A 21,602-nucleotide genomic window follows, 5' to 3' on the forward strand; every position below is an offset into this window, starting at 1 on the left:
CAGAGGCCTAGGCGTTTCATTCCAGTGCCACCCCACAATAACGGGAGGTCACGAGGAACAGAGAGCCCAGAGTACGCCGATTTAATACCAAATACCACCTTCCTAAGCTTGGATCCGTCTGAGCGACCAAACAAATCTGCTTTGATGTACTCTTTCAAAGTTTTAGGAAGGGATTTAAAGTATTTAAGAAAAAAAAATGAAGAAAAGATCGTCTTTATAGTTTTTAGAGTGCCCTTGCTTACCTTTGGGATGTCCGGGGTCGCTGAACTCGTACTTCCCGCTCCCAACCGTCCGCAGCATTTGCAGCCCGTTGGGACCATCCTGATTGTCGGCAGCCGTCTGCTGGCCATGCGCTGCTGCTGCCGCCGCCTGTCCATTAGTAAGAGGCAGGGTGTGGGGCTGGATGAGGCTGGGGTGAGAGGTTAAGTGGCCGTTGCCAATCATGCTGTGAGCGTTTGGATGAACCACCGGGTTGGCCTGGGCAGTGAGGGCGGATGGTGTGACCGTCGGCTGGGCTGAGGCGTACGGAGGCTGGCTGGGCATGCTCAGCACCATAGAGGGCGGCTGCTGGGTCGACTGCGGTGTCAACTGGAAGTGGGCGGTCATGAGGGGGTGTTGCGGGGGCACCGGCGTCTGGATGGATGGGGTTACTCCTATAATGGGCGACTGCGCGGTCACACTGTGGTTGAAAGAAGGCGGCTGAGGGAGGGCGTAGGTGTGGGACAGGAGACTGGGCTGGCTCACCGCCGCCACCGGTGCAGGCCAGGTTGGAGCTGAGGGGAAAGAGGCAGAAAACTACAAATCAATTTTAGAATTTTTTAACGCCAAGACAAAGTCAAGATAAACGACTTCTATGCTGTCGTGCTATTTAGGTAAGCTGCACAAAGCCGAAAGCAAAAGAAGGGTGCTAATTTTAAGTCGTGATATTACGTGATCAAATAGAGACAGAAAGCAGCATGAGAAGACAGACTCCAGCTTGAGTTGTGTTCCTTACCACGCCACAACTGTCAGTGTGCCGCTCCACTTCAGTCTAAGTTTGTTTTTGACTCGAGACTTAATATAAAACACAAAATATTTGAAGGGATGTACAGATCAGCACCCAAAGTCAACATCGTAATAAGATTAAGAGATTTATTTTGCTACAAGATGAACAAATAGCTTCCTGAACGTGAAGGCATACATGTTCATTGCATTCGGCATTTGGCACCATTATCTGTGCAGGAGTCTGTGTTTACCCAGACACTCTGAGCCAATCATTTCTCTACCCCGAGGCGTTAGATGCTGTGGATGTGCTGGGAAGGCCATATTGGACCTAAACGCCGTCTCCCTCCCTCCCTCATCCACTCCAACTCCTTCATCTCTGGCTCCTCCTGCCACGGCCCAAGCTCCAAAAATAGACTAGCGCTCTGCTAAGGGGCCAAAGGCTAAATGACAGCATGCAAAAGCTGAACAAAAAAAGAAGAAGCCCGCATTATTCATGGTACTAGCCCTGCTGATATAACAGTCCGGGCAGAGATGGATGGAGAGAGAGGGAAAGAGAGATAAAGACAGACATTGCGAATAAAAGAATGAAGAGGGCTGGAATAGAAGCCCCTGGAGGAGAGGTCAGTTCAGTTCATGATTCACGTCATTGAGCCAATCGGCACCAACGCTGCATTTTCATTTCCCCTCTTTTGAAGCCCATCTTGATAAGGGATGGTAATCAAAAGCGTTGGTATAATGGTTGCGCATGCTGCGAAGGCTCAAGGTTTTAAAGGAGCAATGGTGTTGACTGGAATTCAACATACACACATTTTCCATCTGCCCTGCAGTTCCTTGTTGACTTTTCTTTGAGTCTTTTAAGAGGAAAAATATTTGATGAAAAGAATTTCACCATCATGACCCGACAACAACCTAAATTTATAGCGCTCGCCTGCAAGGTTTAACAAAAATGAAGAATCGGCGTCTCTAATTTTTGTCTTATTCCTCAGATTTAACCGTTGAACTTCGCGTATTATTTATTTATTTGCAGAGCAATTTGCTTGAGTGCAAGACTGACATTAAAAAAATAAAAACACGACTATTTTTGTACAAAGAAGTGAAAGTTGAAACAAAACTTCTTTTTCAAAGACAAACTTTCTTTAACAGACAGAACAGTGAAGTTTCTGTTGAAAGAAACCGTTGATTAATTCTGGCACAGTTGGCAGAGAGCTCTCTGGCAACACAGTTCAGTGAAGTGTGGAGAGGAGCTGGCTTCGTTGCAAACGCCAGTCACAGCTTGGAATAGCGCGCGCACGTGAATCAATATGCAACACTATGCTTGAATTGGAGCGTCATATGCGACAGCGTGCCGGTGCTGGTGACATCTCACTCTCCTCACGCTTCAACTCCAAGCTGTGGTGTGGGTGTGGGGAGCTGCTGTGGCGACGGAGCACAAAAGCTCCACGCCGTCCTAGTGCAACTGCATCGCTCCTGCAGCGAGCAGGCTTCTGCTAAAGAAACATTCCTCGAGTAACTGATCGGCTGTTTAATAATTAATCCGCAGACCACGCAAATTATAATTAGGAGGGGAACTGAACAGGCAGCAGCAGGGGTTGCAACATGTTTTGAACATGATACTTAGCCACCACAGAGTCACAGCTGTTTGTAATCTGGATTTGTCGAGCCAGAATTTCCACCGGAGCGCGCGCCGGGCCAGTATTACTCTTAAATGAGACACATTTGTGATGAGCAGGAAGCGCACAGGCCAGCAGAGCAATGGAAGGAAATTAACAGCTCTAGGGCAGAGCCATTCTGGGTGAGTTCATTACAATAGGAGTAAAAAAACTTCAGCATTGGCTCAACTCGTTACTGTCAGCGCCGTGCACTGTGCCGCGCTGCCGCTGCTGCTCCGTATGCGCTTTAAAGTGGCGTGAACAGAATAAGGTCGACATCTAAATTAGACCTGCTGGAGATCATTTGGAGGACTTTCGCAGTTTTGCTATATAGGTTTGATTGAGGCTAAATCAGCCCCGATTAGTGACACAGTAACAGTAACAAGGGTGATAAAATGACAGCAAAGGAGGGAGGTGGGAGTCTGGAATGTGGGTGAGGGGACGCAACCGTCCCTGCTCACCGCAGTCCTGATACAAGCTGACATTTCTATAATTATATGACTAATTAGGCTGGTTTATGTAAAGGTAATGTTTATGAATGAACATTATGCATGATTGTGTATGTAAAGCAAGCAGAGGCGAGTGGGTTTATTTAGGGCAACGAAAGTCAAGATGGCTTATTAGCATTGGATGCTACTTTAACTGGCCAGTGTGTGTGTGTGTGTGTGTGTGTGTGTGAGTATGCATCCTGCTGTGCGCTCACATGTAATGTACAGCTCTGTAAGCTCATTTTGGGGGTGCACAGAGAACACGGGGCATGGATTTATGCCTCAATTTGCTGAAGCACTATTTGTATTCAAGTCAAAGCAGGCAAAGGTGCACCAGTCCTGTTTTTGTTGCTCATCTAATTGTCAGCATGGTAACAATTATTAACTGCTATATGATTTAAGCATAGACTACAGCGGCTCTGACAGGTCAGACCCACTGCAGCTTAAGACAGGAAAACACAAAAAGTACAATGATGCTTTAAAAGCACACGAAACACAGCAGAAATGCTTTTGGAGAGACGATGAACAGCTGCGGAAATGACATGCTAACAGTAAACTTGTATCTATAATATTACATGAATCACGGGATTAAAACAAACACTACCTGCATATTTTTCTCCCTCACAACACCATTGAACCCTCCACTTCTTTTGAGAGCGGCTCAGTGTGATGCTTCACATGTTCTGCTCCGTCACGATTTTGTCTCCTCAAAAGCACTTCCACTGTTTTTTGTTTTTTTTCTACCTAAACTGTGTTTTATTCAACTTCCATTCTACTTCCTGATGTTTTCTTAACCCTTTAACATGATACAGGCCAAATGGCTGTAATTAAACTCATCTAGCTAGCTAGCATTACAGCTCAGCGCTTAAGTCTTGCCTCCCTCTTATTGGCACACGCTTCTCATCAGGTGTAGATACATACTGTCATCTCCACAGTTCAACGGTTTGCGGCTGTAGATTAGCAGGAGAGAATATATTTCCTCCATGGAATAACCCTCATCACTTCTTGAAAGAGGCATTGCTGCATATTTTTTTTATTTTCTTGCTTCCAGCACCGCCTGCCATTTAGTTCCGTTCTCTTCCAAAGAAGCCAAACATCTCCGGGGCATTTATCTTCAAAACTAAGCAACACCAAAAGAAACTGGATGGATAAACAGCTCTACAGCCAGAGGGAACAATATATACATTTGATTATGAGGTCAACTGTCCCTTTCATAGCACTCTACTCCTACAGCGAGATCTGCTACCATGTGACACACAGGAAGAGTCGGGAGCACAGTGTGTAAGTGGACTAGCTAAATCTGCTCCTCCAGGGTCACGCATACAGCCTCGCATACTGCAGGTCCAGCGGGAACACAAAGGCGCAAATAATGTTGTATTAGACTACCTCGACAAGCCGGCGCGAGTGAAAAGACGAGGCTAATTGAAAAAAAATTACCCTGGATTTGAATCAGGCTGCTCCTTTTTCAGTCTGCAGCTTCTCATCATTTGGTCACATCAGCACAAAAAACCCACCAGACTTCTTGTTTTAAGGAAAACCAGTTTTTGCTATTTTTTTCCCTTTCCTATTTTCTTTAAATATATATGTATGAAATAGATATTCATTAAAAAACACAAACACACATGTACCTTTCTCAGAATTGGCTTCATCCCTGTTACATGTGCGTGTGTTTGTGAACGCTCTGCGTGTGATTCATTACCGGTGGGCTCGGCATCTCGATGTTGCTTAGCAGGGGGCTCATCTGTATCCCACGGTGTGAGCTGGTTTATAGGAGTCTGTCCCCACCTCACGCCTGGAGCCAGCAGCAGTCCCGGGGCCTGGCTGTCTCCGGGAGACAGTCCGGAGACCTGCAGCACGGTGACACAAACAACACTGCCGATTAGAGGATGATATCGGGGGGAGAGAAGAAAAGCAGGAAAAATGTGTCACATCCTTCACTAAGCATGTTTATATAAAAAAAAAACACCTGTTCCTTTATGATGTGGAGAGAAAAAGTGACAAATGACAGCAATCTCAACTGTTCTTTAAGGTCTTGAAGTGAGCCATGATGATGGTGGAGAGGTGTATAATTAGCTGTGAGTGAGTGATGATTACAGACTATATAACAGGAACAAAGGGGGGAAAAAATCCTGTTCAGGGTCTCAAGAATCTCAGCAATGTTTCTCTTGTTGTATACCAATAACAATTAAACTTTCAGGCGTGGGCTACATTCAAATTCTCCCCTGGAGATTTTCTTTATCGTCTTCCGTGTTGAATTATTAACATTTTTGTTCATTCAAGCGAGATAATAAAATTGTGAACCAAAACATGACAAATAGATTCAATAAGAGAGAAATCTTTTTCTCGGGGACGGGAGACAAGAAAAATGTAATTTCAAAAAAGAAAATGAAAAGCTAGCTTACAATGTGTGCGCTGGGTGGGAGAATCAAACTTCACCAAACCAAACTAAGAGTTCCCCGAGCCTCTCTTTGCACCCACGTCTGTAATATTTTGCTCTTGTCGGGCAGTAAGAAATGTTATCAGGCAAGCGCAGGCTGATGAAAACACAGGGTCAATCACCACTGGACCTCTGAGCAATATTCGCCTCCCCTATCTCCAGTTTTGGACGCACACTCTAACAACCAGGCGGGGAGAGAGAGGGCCTCCCTCCCCGCCCTGCTCACACCAGAGTTAATAGAAAAGACCTGGTCACCAGGCCCCTCCTGTGGCCCGGCTGATCCCTCCATCCCTCTTTCTCCATCCCTCAATTCCATTATCCCCCCCCTGACCCGGCGTCCACTTCATCAAGCACGCCATCATGCATTCCAACAGCTGTGTCGACAAAGCCCGGCAGAGCGCGGACTGACCGCACAAAGACCCAAAAAGAAAAAAAAGCAATCCAAACAATTCTTCTGGCGGTGAATTAATGTGCAACTTTACATACTGGATCGATCCCATTGCTGGGAAATGTCCCTCTTTTGCTTGAATATGGATTTATCTCAGCTTTGCGGGACCTTTAACACCAAGATATTACTCTGTATTGACGCAGCGCCACCATCTGCTGTCTAATAAACAGCTGCACAATAGCGGACAGGTTCAATGAGCGTCACTTACTTGATAAATCTATACTGAAAGTTATCTGACAGTTCGTATGTGTTTGTAGGGGAGGAGGAAAGGGGGGGGAAACGGAGGAAACATCTCAAGGCAAAATAGAAAACAGTGTGATGGAGTGAGAGAACGGAGGCGGGTTTAGGGGGGAGACAGGCTGTCAGGTCTTTTTGTCCATCTCAACCTGTCGACTTCAGACAAGAGAAAACTGAAATGGTTTACTCAGAGGATGCCCTAAGCGCTCGATTCCATCCGAGAGCCCTGGAGACTCTGGGAGAGAGAACGCCGACCATTTTCAAGGTGTGGGCTTTCCCTGTGCTTTCTGTGGCCCACTATTTATTTTAATGAGCATTTTTTCCTCCTCTGCCCCGTGTGTTTCACTGTACTCCTCTCCAGCCATGCTTTACTTTCCCCTCTATACGGGCGACTCCTCATTAACTCGCAGTATTGACTCTCTTACATTCATTTTAGCCCTGCACCTGACTCGTGACGTTCTCTCAATAATACGCCCCGTCCATTTATCCAAAACAGAAGGCAAAAAAGAAAACAGGAAACAGGAAAGATCTCTTCTAGTGAAAGCAACCCGTCTGTCACAGTTTTAGTGCACCAGGTAAAAGAGAGAGGAGGAAAAAAAGGTTCTTAGTCAGCGCCATCACATTGACAGCATATCAGCTAGACTCGGGAACAATCCTGACTTCAAAATGATCAAGGTTAGATAGGAAATACACACACACGCAGACATATACACAGTGGAAACACAGGTGTGTATGCACACACAGCAGGTGGAAATACAAGCACGCACACACACACAGAAGCCAGGAGATATCAGAAGGGATGTTTATTAAGATGGCAGACTTGCTGCAGGCAGGCAGGAAGGTACTGTAGGTTCTGGGACAGCGCCTGCCATTTTCTCTCAATTTTATTTGCTCTCCCTATTTCCAGTCCCCTCCTCCCTGGCCACCCATTATCACCGGGCAGCAGATGGTTTCCTCTGACTTGACAAAAACCATGCTGGAGAAGAGGAGGGAAGCCAGATAAATAATTCCAGAGCCGTGCCAAACCATTCTGTGTTTGTTGTCGAGCTGGCCGGGGAGCGCTTTCTGTACGTCCGCATGCAACATCCGTGCATGCGGACCGCACGCTGCTAGCGTGCAATGTGGCGCCTTAGAAACAAACACCTGCTGACACCTATGCACACAAATCTGCACATATAAGTAAACGTAAACACGAGCGATGATCTTAACCAGTCGTTTTTTTCTTATTGTTACTGTTAGTATTTTGGTGGGTGGGCTCATATGTTATTACAGCATCAAACATCATGTTGCTTTATAAAGACAGTGACGTATAAAGTCACACTTTGTGTTGTAACTCGAGGTCCTTCGTTCTATGTTTTGATAGCCGGTCCAGCTGCACATGTGTGCTAATTCCTGAGAGTGCTGCATTTAAAAGTGCCGGGCCTTAATGGATTTATTAATGAAAATAAAAGTAAATGAAACAGCGACCTCCCCCAAGAGAGATGGCAGAGGGCAGTGTAGAAGAGTGCAGTCCAGACATGTCTGTGCAGGCTTACAGTAGCATGTGAGAGTCACATTATCCTGGTTAAATAAAGGTTAAATAAAAATAAATAAAATTAGAGAGCCGTTCCGCACATTTTGCAATGCGAGTGTGGGCTAATGGTTGCAACTCCACAGGGGGGAGGGGGTCTTGGCCAAAACATTAGGTTATTTTGGTTCAGGATTCTGGTGTTCTCGTGGGAGAGCCAGTTGCTCTTAATGTCACAGCACATTTAAGTAAACTAACTTGTTCTTTGGGTCAATAAAAGGCCTGAGTCGAGATTACTTTTAACTACACTGGCTGATCAAAGCAATATTTTTCATACCTGAGATACTGAAGCAACTCTAAAGAAAACCCTAAAAACAAAAACTGGAAATCTTTAGATTTAAAATTCAAAACCTCATAAACTCACAAGCAGTTATTCAGTTTTCTGGACCGAATAATCAGTTTATCAACTATTATTTCAGGTCTAACACATAACAGGTCAGCTTCTGCAGAGGCACATAATGCATTAACAGCTTGGAACATTGCTATTAAAATGTGCATCAGTGAACTTGCTCTATATTTAACAGGAACTCTGCATATTTTGCTCAATGCTGTACTGTAAAACATGCCCTCTGAATCTGAAGCAGCCATCCATCTGCTCCTCAGGCACACGCAGCAAAAGGAGAAACATCCCCCACCCTTCCTGAACCTCTGAATGTTGCAGACATGTCAGAATCGGTGCGCCGAACAGAGGAAGGAAGATAAAAATCAAGACGAATCAGACCCGAACATACGCCCGCCCTCCTCGCCTGGGCAGCGGACACAGCGGTCATATTCTGCTCGGCGTATCGGCCGTTTTCTCGGACACGGCGAACACTGACATCTGTCACTATGTGCGCTCTACCATCCTGCAGTAGCAGGCAGCATTATTGTGCTTACCAGAACCTCTTGCCACTGGCTACCATCTGCTATGAGTACATATAGGAGGGGCCTTGTGGTGATCCGGGGCTCTGGGCTTTGATTGCTTTGAGTTATCCACAACATCCACATCCAAATAAACAGAAAAGCGTTTGCTCATGGCTTTGTGTTTGCCTTAGCATTTTGTTCGAGCCAGCCCTCGTCTGTGAGAGTTATTGCACCGGTTCAATCCTATAAAAACACCGAGTAGGACACCAGGCGAAACCACCAGCACGGACATTCTGCATAAGCTCCGGCACTTTGTACCTATTGTGCTTCTAATATGGGCCCGCATGCATAAGCCTAAAGATACAGGGCTTCGATCCAGCTGAGAGAAATTACTTTATTGCTCGACTTGGGGAGAAACTGCAGGAAAGAGCAAAAGAGAGTGACAGAGAGGGAGGGATGAGTATGTCTGTAACGCCCAGATCCCATTGGGGGTAAACAACATTACAGCACACACTGATCAAATCAACTAACTGCTACGAGATTTAATAACAGGTCTGGGTGGAAAAAACACACACACAAAAAACAGGTGTAGCGAGAGCAAAGCCGCTTTTGCGAAAGAAGGGAAAGGAGGAGGCGAGGAGGAGTGCTTCAGGAGGGCCTTAAATGGAGAAATGGGCTCCCACAAACACACCGAGCTGGTCAATAACAATACCGCATTGAAAAGCTAATCTTGTGAAATGTCATTAGCACAATTGCCAGACACAATGAGATAGCGATGCCGGCGTGCAGGCCGGTGCTATGTACACAGGTTGATTGTGTTCTACCTTTTAAAATCTCGTGTTGCTTTGGCAGCAAAGGGGGAAAAACGCGGGCTACAAGTGAGGAGGAGGGTCGCCGTCGTGCAAAGTCAATCAGTCGCTGTGGTTATCAGGTGGCCAGTGTGTAGCTATTTTACAGGACGGGTTATGGTGCACCAGCAATGTTCGTGGGCTCTTTGCTGGTTAAACAGGAGCCGCCATTATGGTTTCATTTATATGCAATAAATAAATAAATAATTGCACACTCCTCCCTCCCCCCCGCCCGCTATCAGACTGCTGTCTTTGGGGAGATGCACGCACACAACTGTAATCATAATCAAAATTTCAATAACAGAAGTCACTGCCTTGCTATATTGGATGAACCCATAAAAATATCACACTGTAATTCCACACTATGAACAGATACCCCCCCTCTCTCCGTCCCAAGAAAAAAACAACACTGTATGCTGGTAAGGAAATGAAATTTTACTCTAACAGAATGGCTTTTTCTTCCCTTTGGCTGGGCATGGAGTGATACAGTGAATTTGGTTGAAATGTGGTGGGTGATGGAAATAATGGCTCTCCCCGGAGACAAGAAACAGAAAGAATGTCAGCGAAGGAAGGACTGAAAGATTGAGAGGCAGAGTAAGACAAACCCATCCATCATGTCGCCTTTTATCATTACCTTTGACAGATCATTTTCAGCTTTTCTAAAATAGAGGATGGGGGAAAAGAGAAAAAAATCTTCTTTTTCCTCCTCCTCCAACTCAAAGCTCCAAACCAAGTGTGGTCCCAAACTGACCAGGAGCGTTAAGAAGTGGACAAAAGCGCACAACTCATTTTCTTTCGGACATTATTCACTTACTGTAGAGAGGTATCTCCTTTCCATGACAACGCGCTGACACCTAAATGTGGAGTGGATTTGTTCTGGACTTCCGTCATAATAGTGCTGAATGCTGGAGCGAAACCACGGGGTGGCTGTGTCCAATCTATTAGACTGGAACATAGCAGAGCATCTCACAAGTAAACAAAGAGACTACTGCGCCATTTTTGGCAGCCATCTTAAAAAGCGAGCGGCGCACCAACGTGCCGAACAGCCTGGTGGCATAGATGGCGAAGGCGCGTATTCAGTGTGATGGCTGCGCGCTGAAAACATGGAGAGGAATCGAGGTAATGCTGTTTTTACTCCGACCGGTCCTGCAAAATGTGATCGAATGCTGCGATTAGACGTGTCGAGCGCATTTTGGAAGCGCATTTCTCTAAAATTGAGAAGCAAATCTTTGTTTAAAAAACCTTATTGTGAATGCGAAGGTGTCTTAGCCTTACCGAAGCACAAAATATGGTACATTTTACCTACAGGCTCAAACCTATTTGGAAAGAAAAACCTTCTGTAGATGCTTTTGACTGCAAAAACTACAATTCCAAAGTATTTTTACATTATTATTATGCAATTTTTGCATTACTTTGTCTGCCAGCTTCTGTATGCCAGCTATCACAGCCTTTTGGAAAACGAAGAACCCAAACTCCAGAACGCCATGTTTTAAGTCTGCATCTAGACTCGAATGCAAGAAAGTAGAGATTAAAAAGTTACTTTACTTTAAAAAAAAAAAAAAAAAAAAAGTTATAGATGTGGAAAAACAAGGCAGAGGAAAAGCGGGTTGCCTAAATAACATCCAAGGTTAAAGACAAAGTTTATTCAAAGAAAAATAAAGGGGGGGTGGGTGCAAGGAAGGAAAAAAACAAAGCTCAGGGCCTTACTGGAAACACAAAGAGACGGACGAGTGGAGGGTAAACTGAAAAAAGTAACAACTGACAGGAGAGAAGCGGGACTCTGGGTTCTTTTCATTATGCTAAATTATGCTGCCTCGTGTCCCTTTTCCTCCCGTGACCCTGAAACCGTTCCCTCCCCGTCACCACAGAGGATCCTCAAATCCCTTAAATACACCTTAAGGAAACGAGGAAGCTTTCAGAGGAGCCTTCATGCATAGATGGCACACTTGCACATGTGACTTCATGCATGCATGCTAGTCTTGCGGTTTACCAACCAATAAAAATAAAACACAATTATGCAGCATCACACAAATCAACTGCATTTTTTAAATGTATCTCTTTAGTTTTGCAAATGACATTAATGAATTGACATATCTGAAACATGCAGTTTGACAGCTGACAACAACATCTGAGACGCCATTAAACCAAGTAGTGCTCGTCAGGAAGTTTCTGTTTTTTCTGCAGTGACGTCACTCCTGAGTCAAAAAAGTCAGGAAAGCGAGCATAAACAGGATTTGTTTTGGTTCTTAGCGAGGCAGAGACACTCAGGTATTACTAGCAATACAGCGTAATACTTGGCCTGGTCAGTGCTCTGCACATGGCTTATTTAGCAACAACAGTGAGAGTACAGATGAAAGGTTTTACAGCTTTACTACTGTTTGTTTCCGAGTGGTAAATCCGAGTGGAAGGGGCATTTCCAGATTAAAATTCTGACGTTATCTGGAACAAGGCAGGGCATGAGGAAGTCTTGGGTGGGGAAAAGACAATGACAGGAAGTAACATCACCTAAGCCGCTAGCAAAATAAAATAGGAAGTGAAAACGAGGGGCGACACGGACACATGCAACACAGAGCGACACTGAGAAACAAGGGCACCGTGATCTCTCAACATAAAACAAACCCCTAACAAAGGTCTACAGAAATGCCACATCCACAGTCGCCATCTGGATTTCAGAAATATCACTTTATACCAGACTAATATCAGCCGTTACCGGTTGCTGACTGGCAAAGAAATACACCAAAAATTTGAAAACTAAACACAAACACAGCGCACATCCTTCCAGGCACCATCACTTAATACTGACCCCCAGCAGCACAAGAGACAAACACAATGAAAACACGAGCGCCTGGTGGATATATATATGCTGCTGATGCACCACAGAAAGGGATACTGATACAGGCTCTATAATTTGAAGCCGCGGGCCAAACAAGTGAAGGGGAACGGACTTCGCTTCCACTAAAATTCCAGCTAAGACACTCCGACAGCTCCTGGCTTGATGCACACGTTCCAGAAAAGAGAAGCGTGATCGCAGGGGTGAGGCCGACAAGCTTCAGTGGAAAAGCAGGGCTGGAAACCCCGCCTAATATCCCATGAGTGCTTCGAGGTTGCAGCGTTTGCCCTCCAAACCCTACCTCAGCCCCTCCTTCTTTCTTTGTTTTCTTTTCCCTTTCAGACTGAGTAAGTGGCTAGGCCGCCACAGTACTGTGAACACGTCTTAGCTTTGGGACCGAGCGGCGTGGTGAGGCTTTTAGGAAGGTTGACCAGTGCTTGGACATGTGAATCGCGGAGACATCCTAATGTCATGGTGACACCTCCCAAAGGAGAGTGTCAGGAACCATGTTGCCCTCCTTCGGAACAGCCTGGGATAGTTAGAGACACAGGACTCCAGCAGGCCGTGACCCTGCCTTGATATGTGGCGAGCGTTTTGGGAACAAAATACCCACGGCCTGTCACGGCGACAGCATCAGAGACGAGTGTGTAGCTGTTATCTGTGGGTGAAATTGAGGCAAAACGACTGCTACGTGTGGCCACGGGTGCGCGCGTGTGCCCAAGCCACAATGTGTGGCTGTAATAAATGAGCGTTAACTGGGCAAACAGCCATTTAGTGCTAAAGAATAAATTGAATTTATATTGATATTGCAATATGAAGGGAAACAATATCTGCTTTGCTAAGACAGCAGCATGGGGAGCTGTTAAACGCATTTTTTACAATGCATGCAATCAGCAAGCCAAATGCTGGGATGTTCTGGGCAGATAGACCAAATACCAGATTCCCAGGGAAAGTTTATATAGTGTGTCAGGACCAAACAAAATAATTTCTTTACCACCATATACATTTGCACTTCACACATTTCTATGGCTTTACAATACGTGGCACAGTGCATCAGCGTTGCCTTTACTTTTGGATGCTTTGTGAATGTGGCTGCTTCTGGAACAAGTAACACCATTTATTCTGTTATGCATGAAAGCCCCTTCCTCCCTCTGTGTTACCAAGTTGTATTAGCAGCAGCTAAAGAATTTTTGAATCAAACTTCTTTTTTCTTTTCTACAAAAAAATCAAGGACGAGTTAGCGGCAGCGTTCGATAAATTAGTGTTTAACTTCAATTTGTGAGGAGAAGCTATAAACTTCAGTCTTGACCTCTGATGTATTCTGTCAGCCTGACCATAACCTCACACTCCACTTAACACTTATTTCTCTATAATGGTAACTGTCAAAGGGATGTGATGGGAAGGCAGAATATGTTGCTCCTGTGAGACATTCACTTCACACAGCATGGAGGAGGGTTTAATTGAAGGAGAGCAGAGTTCTCTAACTAACGTGTCTGCTAACAACAGCTCAATGCTGCCCAGAAAATCTTCTTTATCTTTATGGGAATTCTTTGGCTTGGTGTTTATAGGAAGCTGCTAATGAGATGGGAAAAACAAACTAATAGCATCTAGAGTCAAGAGAGGGACTCTGGCAGGTATAAAGCATTTGATATACATTCCCTATTAGCGTGCATGAAGTGCATATAAATGTCGTCTATTGGCTTTTGCTTGACATGAAAGATTCGGCAAACAAAAAACAAAAATGCACTTGGTCAATAGAAAGGATAAGTACAGAAGAGGGTTTTGGCCAGCACTCTTGCCGGCCTGACAAATTGCCCAAATTTGTCCTCCTCAATAGCTGATTTCAACTCAGATGGCATTAAAATAAGCAGGGCTGCATTTTGTTTAACCGCCCATCCAAATCCACCGGATTTAGTTCGCTAGAAATGCACATGCTGAAGCATTTTACAGTGTTACATCACCTCGGCACCCAGAAGGCAAAATCTCTAATCAGACTACAAGTGTTGGTAATTAAACTGAAAATTCAGGCGCTGCCAGTGGCCACTATTTGCTGTGAATGTGCGTAATCATCGCCGCAGCGCTGCGGCATTATGGGATCACAATGGCCAAGTTTATCAGCTCCACTCAGATGAACTCTGGACACTGAAATGAATATGCCAGTTGGCTGAAGAGTGCCTATCACCTTTCACTGAGGTTTCGGGGGGGGAGGCAGTATAAAGCGAGGTACGGTGGAAATAAAACTCTTCACTGAGGTAGATAACAGTGTTTTCACTTAAGTGCTTTTCCAGATGGAACAGTGTGTCCAAATTTAAGCATCACATGAAAACAAAACAAAAAAATGTGTTCGTATTCTAAATGCAGATTCATTTTTATGTAAGCAGCGTGACTTGTGAGAGGGATATGGTCTTCAGCCTGGGACTTTTATCAGTCAAGAAGCAGTGCTCCCGCAGCCATATGTGTAACCTGTGGTGGCGTTCCAGCCTTTGAGGTTTGGGTCTTGGAACTCCTGCCCTGCTCCCCCAGGGACCGAGAGGAGGCTAAAAGACTGGTTTTATCCCACAAGATGAAGTGGTCAGTGCAGCTCTGTGCTTCTGCAATCACAGGGGGGAGTCCAAACAGCGCGCTGCTTGGGGTAAGATATAAACTGGAGAGACATGCTGGGATCATTAGAAACCCAAGTCTCCTAAAGAAACTGAGAAATAGCCATGAACTACACAGAGGCAGGTGGATAAACAGACCTTCGCTTGAATTATGGGAGGATTTTTTTTCTCTTTTTCTTTTCTTTTTTTTTTTTATTTAAGCAAAAGACTTTTCTGTTTGGAGCCGCCTTTCAACTGCCTGTGAATGAGCTTCTCTTGATTTGGCCTAATGTTGTTGGTTTTTCAAATGCTAATGCCGTTCTATACAGATGGCAAAAGTAATTTCAAGGTCCATCTCCGGTGTTCCTGTGTTGAAAGTTACAATTGACAAGTGAAATTAGGATGTTTTTTGCAAATCGGCCGATGTCTACAAGCTTGTTTTGATTCTTAACAGCACTTTTGTTTAAATTATTTGTTCTAAATCAACTCATCTCCTTGTTAGAATGCAGATAAATACTTTAAAGAGAAAACTAGACATTGAATGGTACACAAAAGAACTCCTCACAATCATGTATTCTGACCACTGCGAGGATGAGAAATCCATTTATGCCACAACTTTTTTTTATCTTATTAATAAATGCTAGAAAAGGTCTGTGCAGTCTGCGAGTGTATATTTCAAGAGGTAAAATCGATGCAGTGTGCCTGTCAATGTTGCAATGCAGACATATTCTCCGCTTCCTTTGTTTTGTGCTTTCAAAGTGTCCACCTCTTCAGTAAACTCATAATGCAGTTAAAATGCGGACCAACAGCGTCGTTGTAAGGAATCCAAAGGCGAACGTGTCAGTGAGAAATTCCTCTCGTTAGCTAGCATTTGTCTTTTTTTTTTTTTACCTTAAAATCGAGAGACTCAAGGTTCAGTAGACACTTTAGTCAGAGTGCTGGTGAAACAGGTGTACCTTTAAAAAAAAAAAGGTGTTGCTTTGGATCACTTTAACAGGTATACACTTATCACATCTGAGAAGGCTGTACTTCAAAAAAAGTAGGGGGGTCTTTTAAAGCCAATATTTACTCCCGTTGGCATTTATAAAATCATTTTTATTTTGTTCTTTCAGTTTACTCATTTGTTGTGTGATAGTGCAAGAGATTAAAAGTGTTTCTGCTTTGTGAACACAGACAGATAACATTAATATTCATGAGTTAGATGATTAATCACCAACACGGATGAGTCATGTTATAAAAAAAAGGTCCTGCAGCCAAATATATAACTAGCATGCTCCACAGAAGTGGGCCTTCATACTTTGAGAGTGTTGCTTTGCCTACTGATCGATGACAAACGTCCCTTGCATACCACAGTTATGTTAGTCTCCGATTATGCGGCAATGCATGGAGGCAGCAATGTTCTAGGAACTGTTCACCTCTGCAGTAAGAATGCATTAGAAGCAGTTTTTTAAGTAAGGGCTCCGATGGACTTTATCTAGAAGCTCCCTCTTGTTGGCCAGGAGTGTGCACCTGTCCTTTTTCACTATAGCCAAATGACTCGATGATGTCCCTGGACTTTAATGGCACCTCTGTTGTCAGTGATAGCGTCCGCGCTGTGTACAGTTTTCCCCTCACATGGTCCTGCACACCTGCTCGCCGTGCACTTGTTGACGGGAGCTTGTAATCTGAAATAGTCTGCAGAATTGAGCTGCTAAGTCCCTTGCAGGAGTGGGACACGGTTATGGCTGGAAGGAAAGGACGAGGAGGAATAAGAGGGAACATCTTCCCTGCAAAGCTTATTGAGCTGTCAGGTTTCAGTCCCTATCAGAGCGCATTGATTTCCTGCCACATATTTGACTGTACGTTCTTTTCTAAGTGTCTTTGACAAGAGCGCTTCACATAATGGGCCCTGCTTTGGTGGTTAAGACCACATCAGGATGCCAGTCCACATATTGATCCGTGTTGACACCAAGCATAGTTCTTTATTTAAATGGATCCATAAGAGGGTAGCCGGGCTCCTGTTTCACACTATGATGTTTAATGAAAAACTATCGCACTGTATATCGAGTGCGACACAGTGGAGTCATCCCGAGCTGACACAGGGGTGACACAAAGAAAGCAAAATTGCTTTATGCGTGTGTGTGTGCGTAGATTTAACATTTCCCTGCAATGAATCTTCTGTGAATTTTAAAGAGCCAACTTAAAATTATATTTTTGCATTAGCATTTCAGTGACCTTTCCAGCACTCAGTTCTGCTGTCAAAAACTATACTGCGGGGAAGGAATACACCAAATGAAGCAGGATAAACTTCAAAAAACTGATAAAATTAATATTAGGCTTGTCTTGGAACACTTGCTGTCATGAATGGCTGTTTGAAAAAGATATACTAGAAGTTTCACAGTAGGTTTATTTTAATATCGAAAGGTAATTCACCAAGAAAACAAAACATGCTCGTGTATCTGAAAATAATGTGCATTATGGATCGGAGGTATTTAATTGTTTTGGAAAAGAAGATTTGGTTAGAATTAGAAACAGATCACTTGTCTTTACAGAGCTTCATCGAATCCTTAATGTTTCTGGGCTGTTACTTAGATATACAAAGCTTCACGGTATTGTATGAGGCCCAGGCTTTAGGGTGTTCGCAGTAATTCTGTCAATAGTTGTCATTTTTCTCACCAAGCTATTTGCCAATGGTATGGTAGCCGATCCTAGCCTTGTGAAGGTTAAAAATCTTGTCCATGATGTCCTTGTGAGCTCTTTGTTCTTTCCCATGGTGGTAAGAAAAAAGATGTAGACATGTTAGGAGAGGTATACTGTTTAACAAAGTGGTGCAATCTATAAATGGACTGGTTATTATATACCGCTTTTCTACTCGAGCACTCAAAGCATTTTATGCACACAAAAACTTTTTTCTACATACATAAGTGATTTCTGTCTAACATTCAAACACATTCACACTGATGAATGCATCAACTCGAGGTTCAGGATCTTTGCCAAGGATACTCTGCAGACTGGAGCAGCTTAATCGAACGGATCGAACCACCAACATCCCGATTAGTACCTGACCCGTCCAACCTCCTGAGCTAAGCTAATCGACCAGACTAATCCAGACTAAAAAATAAAAACAAAAATACTATCCAACAAACATTATCATCTGCAACAGTGCTGAAACCAGCAGTCCTGTCTTTGCCTCCTCCAGCTCACAAACAAGTTCACACAGCACCACTGCAGACACCAGCTTCTCTTGATATGCGACCTTCACAACGCTGAGGAATTTCAAGAGGTCAGCAAAGCTTCTGTTTCAACAAAATGTAAGTAAGACAAAATTCTCATGTAAATCTTGTTAGAGAACATGTTTAAAATGAGCTATTTAACTATTAGCAATTTTCTGATTGCCATATTAGCCATCGCTTATGCAACGGCAAATAATACAAGAAAGTTCATGCGGGAGCTAGCCAGCACATGTTCTTAGTCCTAAGCCTAACCTAATAACTCTATTTGATCAGAAATAAAATGTGTTGCCAAGTCACCAAAAACACAGCACTACCTCAGATTACCTAAAGATATATTTTATTTTTTCATTACCTTAGAAGTTGTGAGACAACTGAAACATTTTGTTAAAAAATTATTAAAAGTTGTGATGATATTGTTTCTGTTATTCTCATCTTTTTAAAGAAAATATTCTCTGCTAATTTTTTGTCATTTTTTTTTTTTTGTATTTGTATTATGTATTGAAAATGGTCCCGATCATAGAGTTTGAAATTCTGGTGTTGCTGTTGATTAGTGTCCTTTAACCAGCTTATTCTAATTCATAGTTGTGTCAGAATGCTTTATTTTGTATTTATTGTTGTTCATAATGTATTCATTAATGTATCTTTAGGCTGCTCATTTATTTGTATGTGGGTATAACTGGTTGTTCAACATGGTTTAATAATTATTTTCTCACACACACACACACACACACACACACACACACACACACACACACACACACACACACGTGGAGAAATATATATATATAAATATATATTTCACACAGCTGTGTTTTCTGACTAAAATTTGCATTCTTACAATCCTCAGAAAAATTCACAATGTTGCCCCAGAAATCACATCGTAAACCTTATAACACAGAGGCCACCACATTATATCAAAATAAAGCATTTGGAGCAGACCAAAAAATGGTTGTGCTTTTTATAAAGACAAGACCTCATAATGGAGATATACAATGTGCATGCAGAGGACATTGCTAGTGAGAACAGTTGCAATCTCTCGGCCATGCCCGGACATTAGTAGGCGTCATTAGGCCCATTTAAATGAGGTTGTTAAGCCGATGAAATGAGGCCATATATTTGAATGCAGAAACAAAACTAAGAGTCTGCCATTTCTCACTGGTACACAATGTCTTCACAGTGAAAGATGTAATAACTCTCGCTGAAGGGAATAGCTTGGGTGAAACAGTTTGGCAGTCAAAAGTCACCAGTCCCAGTTCACAATGCCCTCTATCACGAATACATTTTCAGAGCAGCAATAACTGCAACAGCAGCTTCAGCATGCTGGTAGCGTTGCATGCTGAACGTGATGAAACCATTAGGATGCTTTAATTAGATCGTTTTCAGCTGCCTGCAAAATGCAAGTTATCTTAATGTGTGACCTAATCTACAATAGGACATGGTATTATTGTAATCCTCACAATGATAATGCACAAACCGTGACAAATAAGCAATTTAACCACACTCTGGCATTATCACATATTTGTCTTTCAGTGGGGATTTGTAATAGTTTGTAACATAATTGGCCTGATCTGATGGTGATCAGAGGAAGAACAAAAAGAAACAAACGGTTACTTCTGACTGAAAACTTTAACCAAACAGATTAAAATTTTAGTGGGTTTAGCTACAAAACAACTCATTAAAGTACAGTAAAAAAAAATGTGGCCTTAAAAAATCTACCTGGTAAAGGCAGAGGACTGAGTGTGGGTGTAGTTGAGAATGTACAATAACCTTTGCAGGAAACATTAAGCTAACTATGGTCTTTCCTGTCTAATTTTGCAACAACGTAGCTCATGATGTTGGTATCTGACGGCTGGGGTGGGGATGTACAGTGGGGTCAGTTAATAAATCATTAGAATCTGGCTTACATCCACTGAAGTCTTCAAGGTCAACTTAATGATTTATTGGTTGAAAATTGACAAAAAGCATTATACTCCACATAGAGTACCATATAAAGATTTTAAATATCATGCCTTTGACCTCTGACCTCTCCTACAAGGTCAATACACTGATCTGAAGCTCAACATCATGATAATGCTACTAGAGCTTTTTAAAATGACAGGTTTTCACTCTGACAAAAACATGCTAGCATAGGATACTTATTAAGTTCAGCTGATTTTTTTTATTCTGACTTTTATGTACAGTGAAGTGACAGGTTACAACTTTTAATGCATTTCAAATACGTGTTACTGTGGTCCTGAACAAGTATCTTTTATTTCTGGAAAACAAAATACACAAAAATTTAAACTGCTTTTAATAAAGAGTGAAATGTATGCTACACAAGTACTTGTTTTTACTATAAACGTCATTACTACATTTAAGTTTAAGCTCAAATATATATAAAAAGACACTGCAGACCCGGGTCATTCACTGTTTGAGCCGCTGCTGTCAGGCAGGCGGTGTATAACCAGGGCAAATTAATTTAAACAGCTGTTACCCAGCAGCAATTACTACACTCATCAAAGCAGTAACATAAGTCTGTTTGTGGAATTAGGCACGAGTGCAACACAACTTGTCTATGCCTATTGTGTGTGTGTGTGTGCATGGGTTTATCTTTTTTAATTATTATTATTATTTACTGCCATTTTTAGACTGCTTTTTTAATGAGTGCACAAGGATGGGATTAGCAATTTTAATTTTGTAATTTTAATTCACTAGTTACAATGGCAATTAAGTTATTCTATTCTTAAAATGACCAAAAACAACTAAATGAATATATGCAAAATACAATAGTATTCTCCTAAAAGTTAATTTAGTTTATAACAGTGCCAATAATTCACAACCCCAACAATCAAAAAACCTCATTTGAGCAAGCACTTGGCAACCGTGGAAAAGAAAAACTTCCTTTCAAGAGGAAGAAACCTTTTGGCAGAAGCAGGTTCTGGGAGGGAACCCATCTGCCGTGGCCGGTTTTGGTTGACAGGTACATACTGCCTAGAGAGAAAACGGCCTTGGCAGAGGTTTGCTCTCTCAGAATGCTTCCTGGTATTACTTACACTTTGTTGCAATATGCAAGCAAAGTTCTATTAGGCCTGGATGTTTATAGCCAAAATAATTTTGATAATGTTAATCTGTTTTAAGATCATGATTATTTGTCATTATTATTCACTGATTTTGTTGAGGAAATGTTTTCATTGCACTTGCAATACATAACACTGCTTTCACATTAATGTTGTGTAATTATCATTCCTGATAATGTACAAGTCTATGCTTAAAAAAATGGCCTTCCTTTTCACCTAAGTTGAGTGCATCTCATGGAAGAAAAAAAATGCTATCCAAGTTTAAAAAATGGTAACAAAAAAACTAACACAAAATGTAACCAACAGGGCACTGCTTTCACCTTTACATGTGCTGCAAACATCTTTGCAGACAAATGACTTGTTTATTCACTTGATTTAAATGCATTTCCTAGAAGCAAAGTATAAAGTCTTTCAATCCATTTGC

The 21,602-nt window shown here is 42.7% G+C and overlaps 1 protein-coding gene across 6 annotated transcripts in view; it reads right to left on the bottom strand.

Moving 5' to 3' along the window:
* The window catches only part of LOC116332312 (kelch-like protein 29), a 255,737-nt gene that overhangs the window by 123,201 nt on the left and 110,934 nt on the right, over positions 1-21,602 (bottom strand). For 5 of the 6 annotated variants that reach the window (XM_039599416.1, XM_039599414.1, XM_031755229.2 and 2 more), the window contains 2 exons: positions 4,821-4,968; positions 243-773 (listed from right to left, as the gene is read on the bottom strand). In XM_039599416.1, the coding sequence (XP_039455350.1) occupies positions 243-773; positions 4,821-4,968 (679 nt within the window). Of the gene's footprint in view, positions 1-242; positions 774-4,820; positions 4,969-10,315; positions 10,535-21,602 lie in introns of those variants that run through there. The other variant, XM_039599418.1, reaches the window with a different exon arrangement.

The sequence above is a fragment of the Oreochromis aureus genome, linkage group 15 (genome assembly GCF_013358895.1).
Source record: "Oreochromis aureus strain Israel breed Guangdong linkage group 15, ZZ_aureus, whole genome shotgun sequence".
NCBI lineage: Eukaryota > Metazoa > Chordata > Actinopteri > Cichliformes > Cichlidae > Oreochromis > Oreochromis aureus.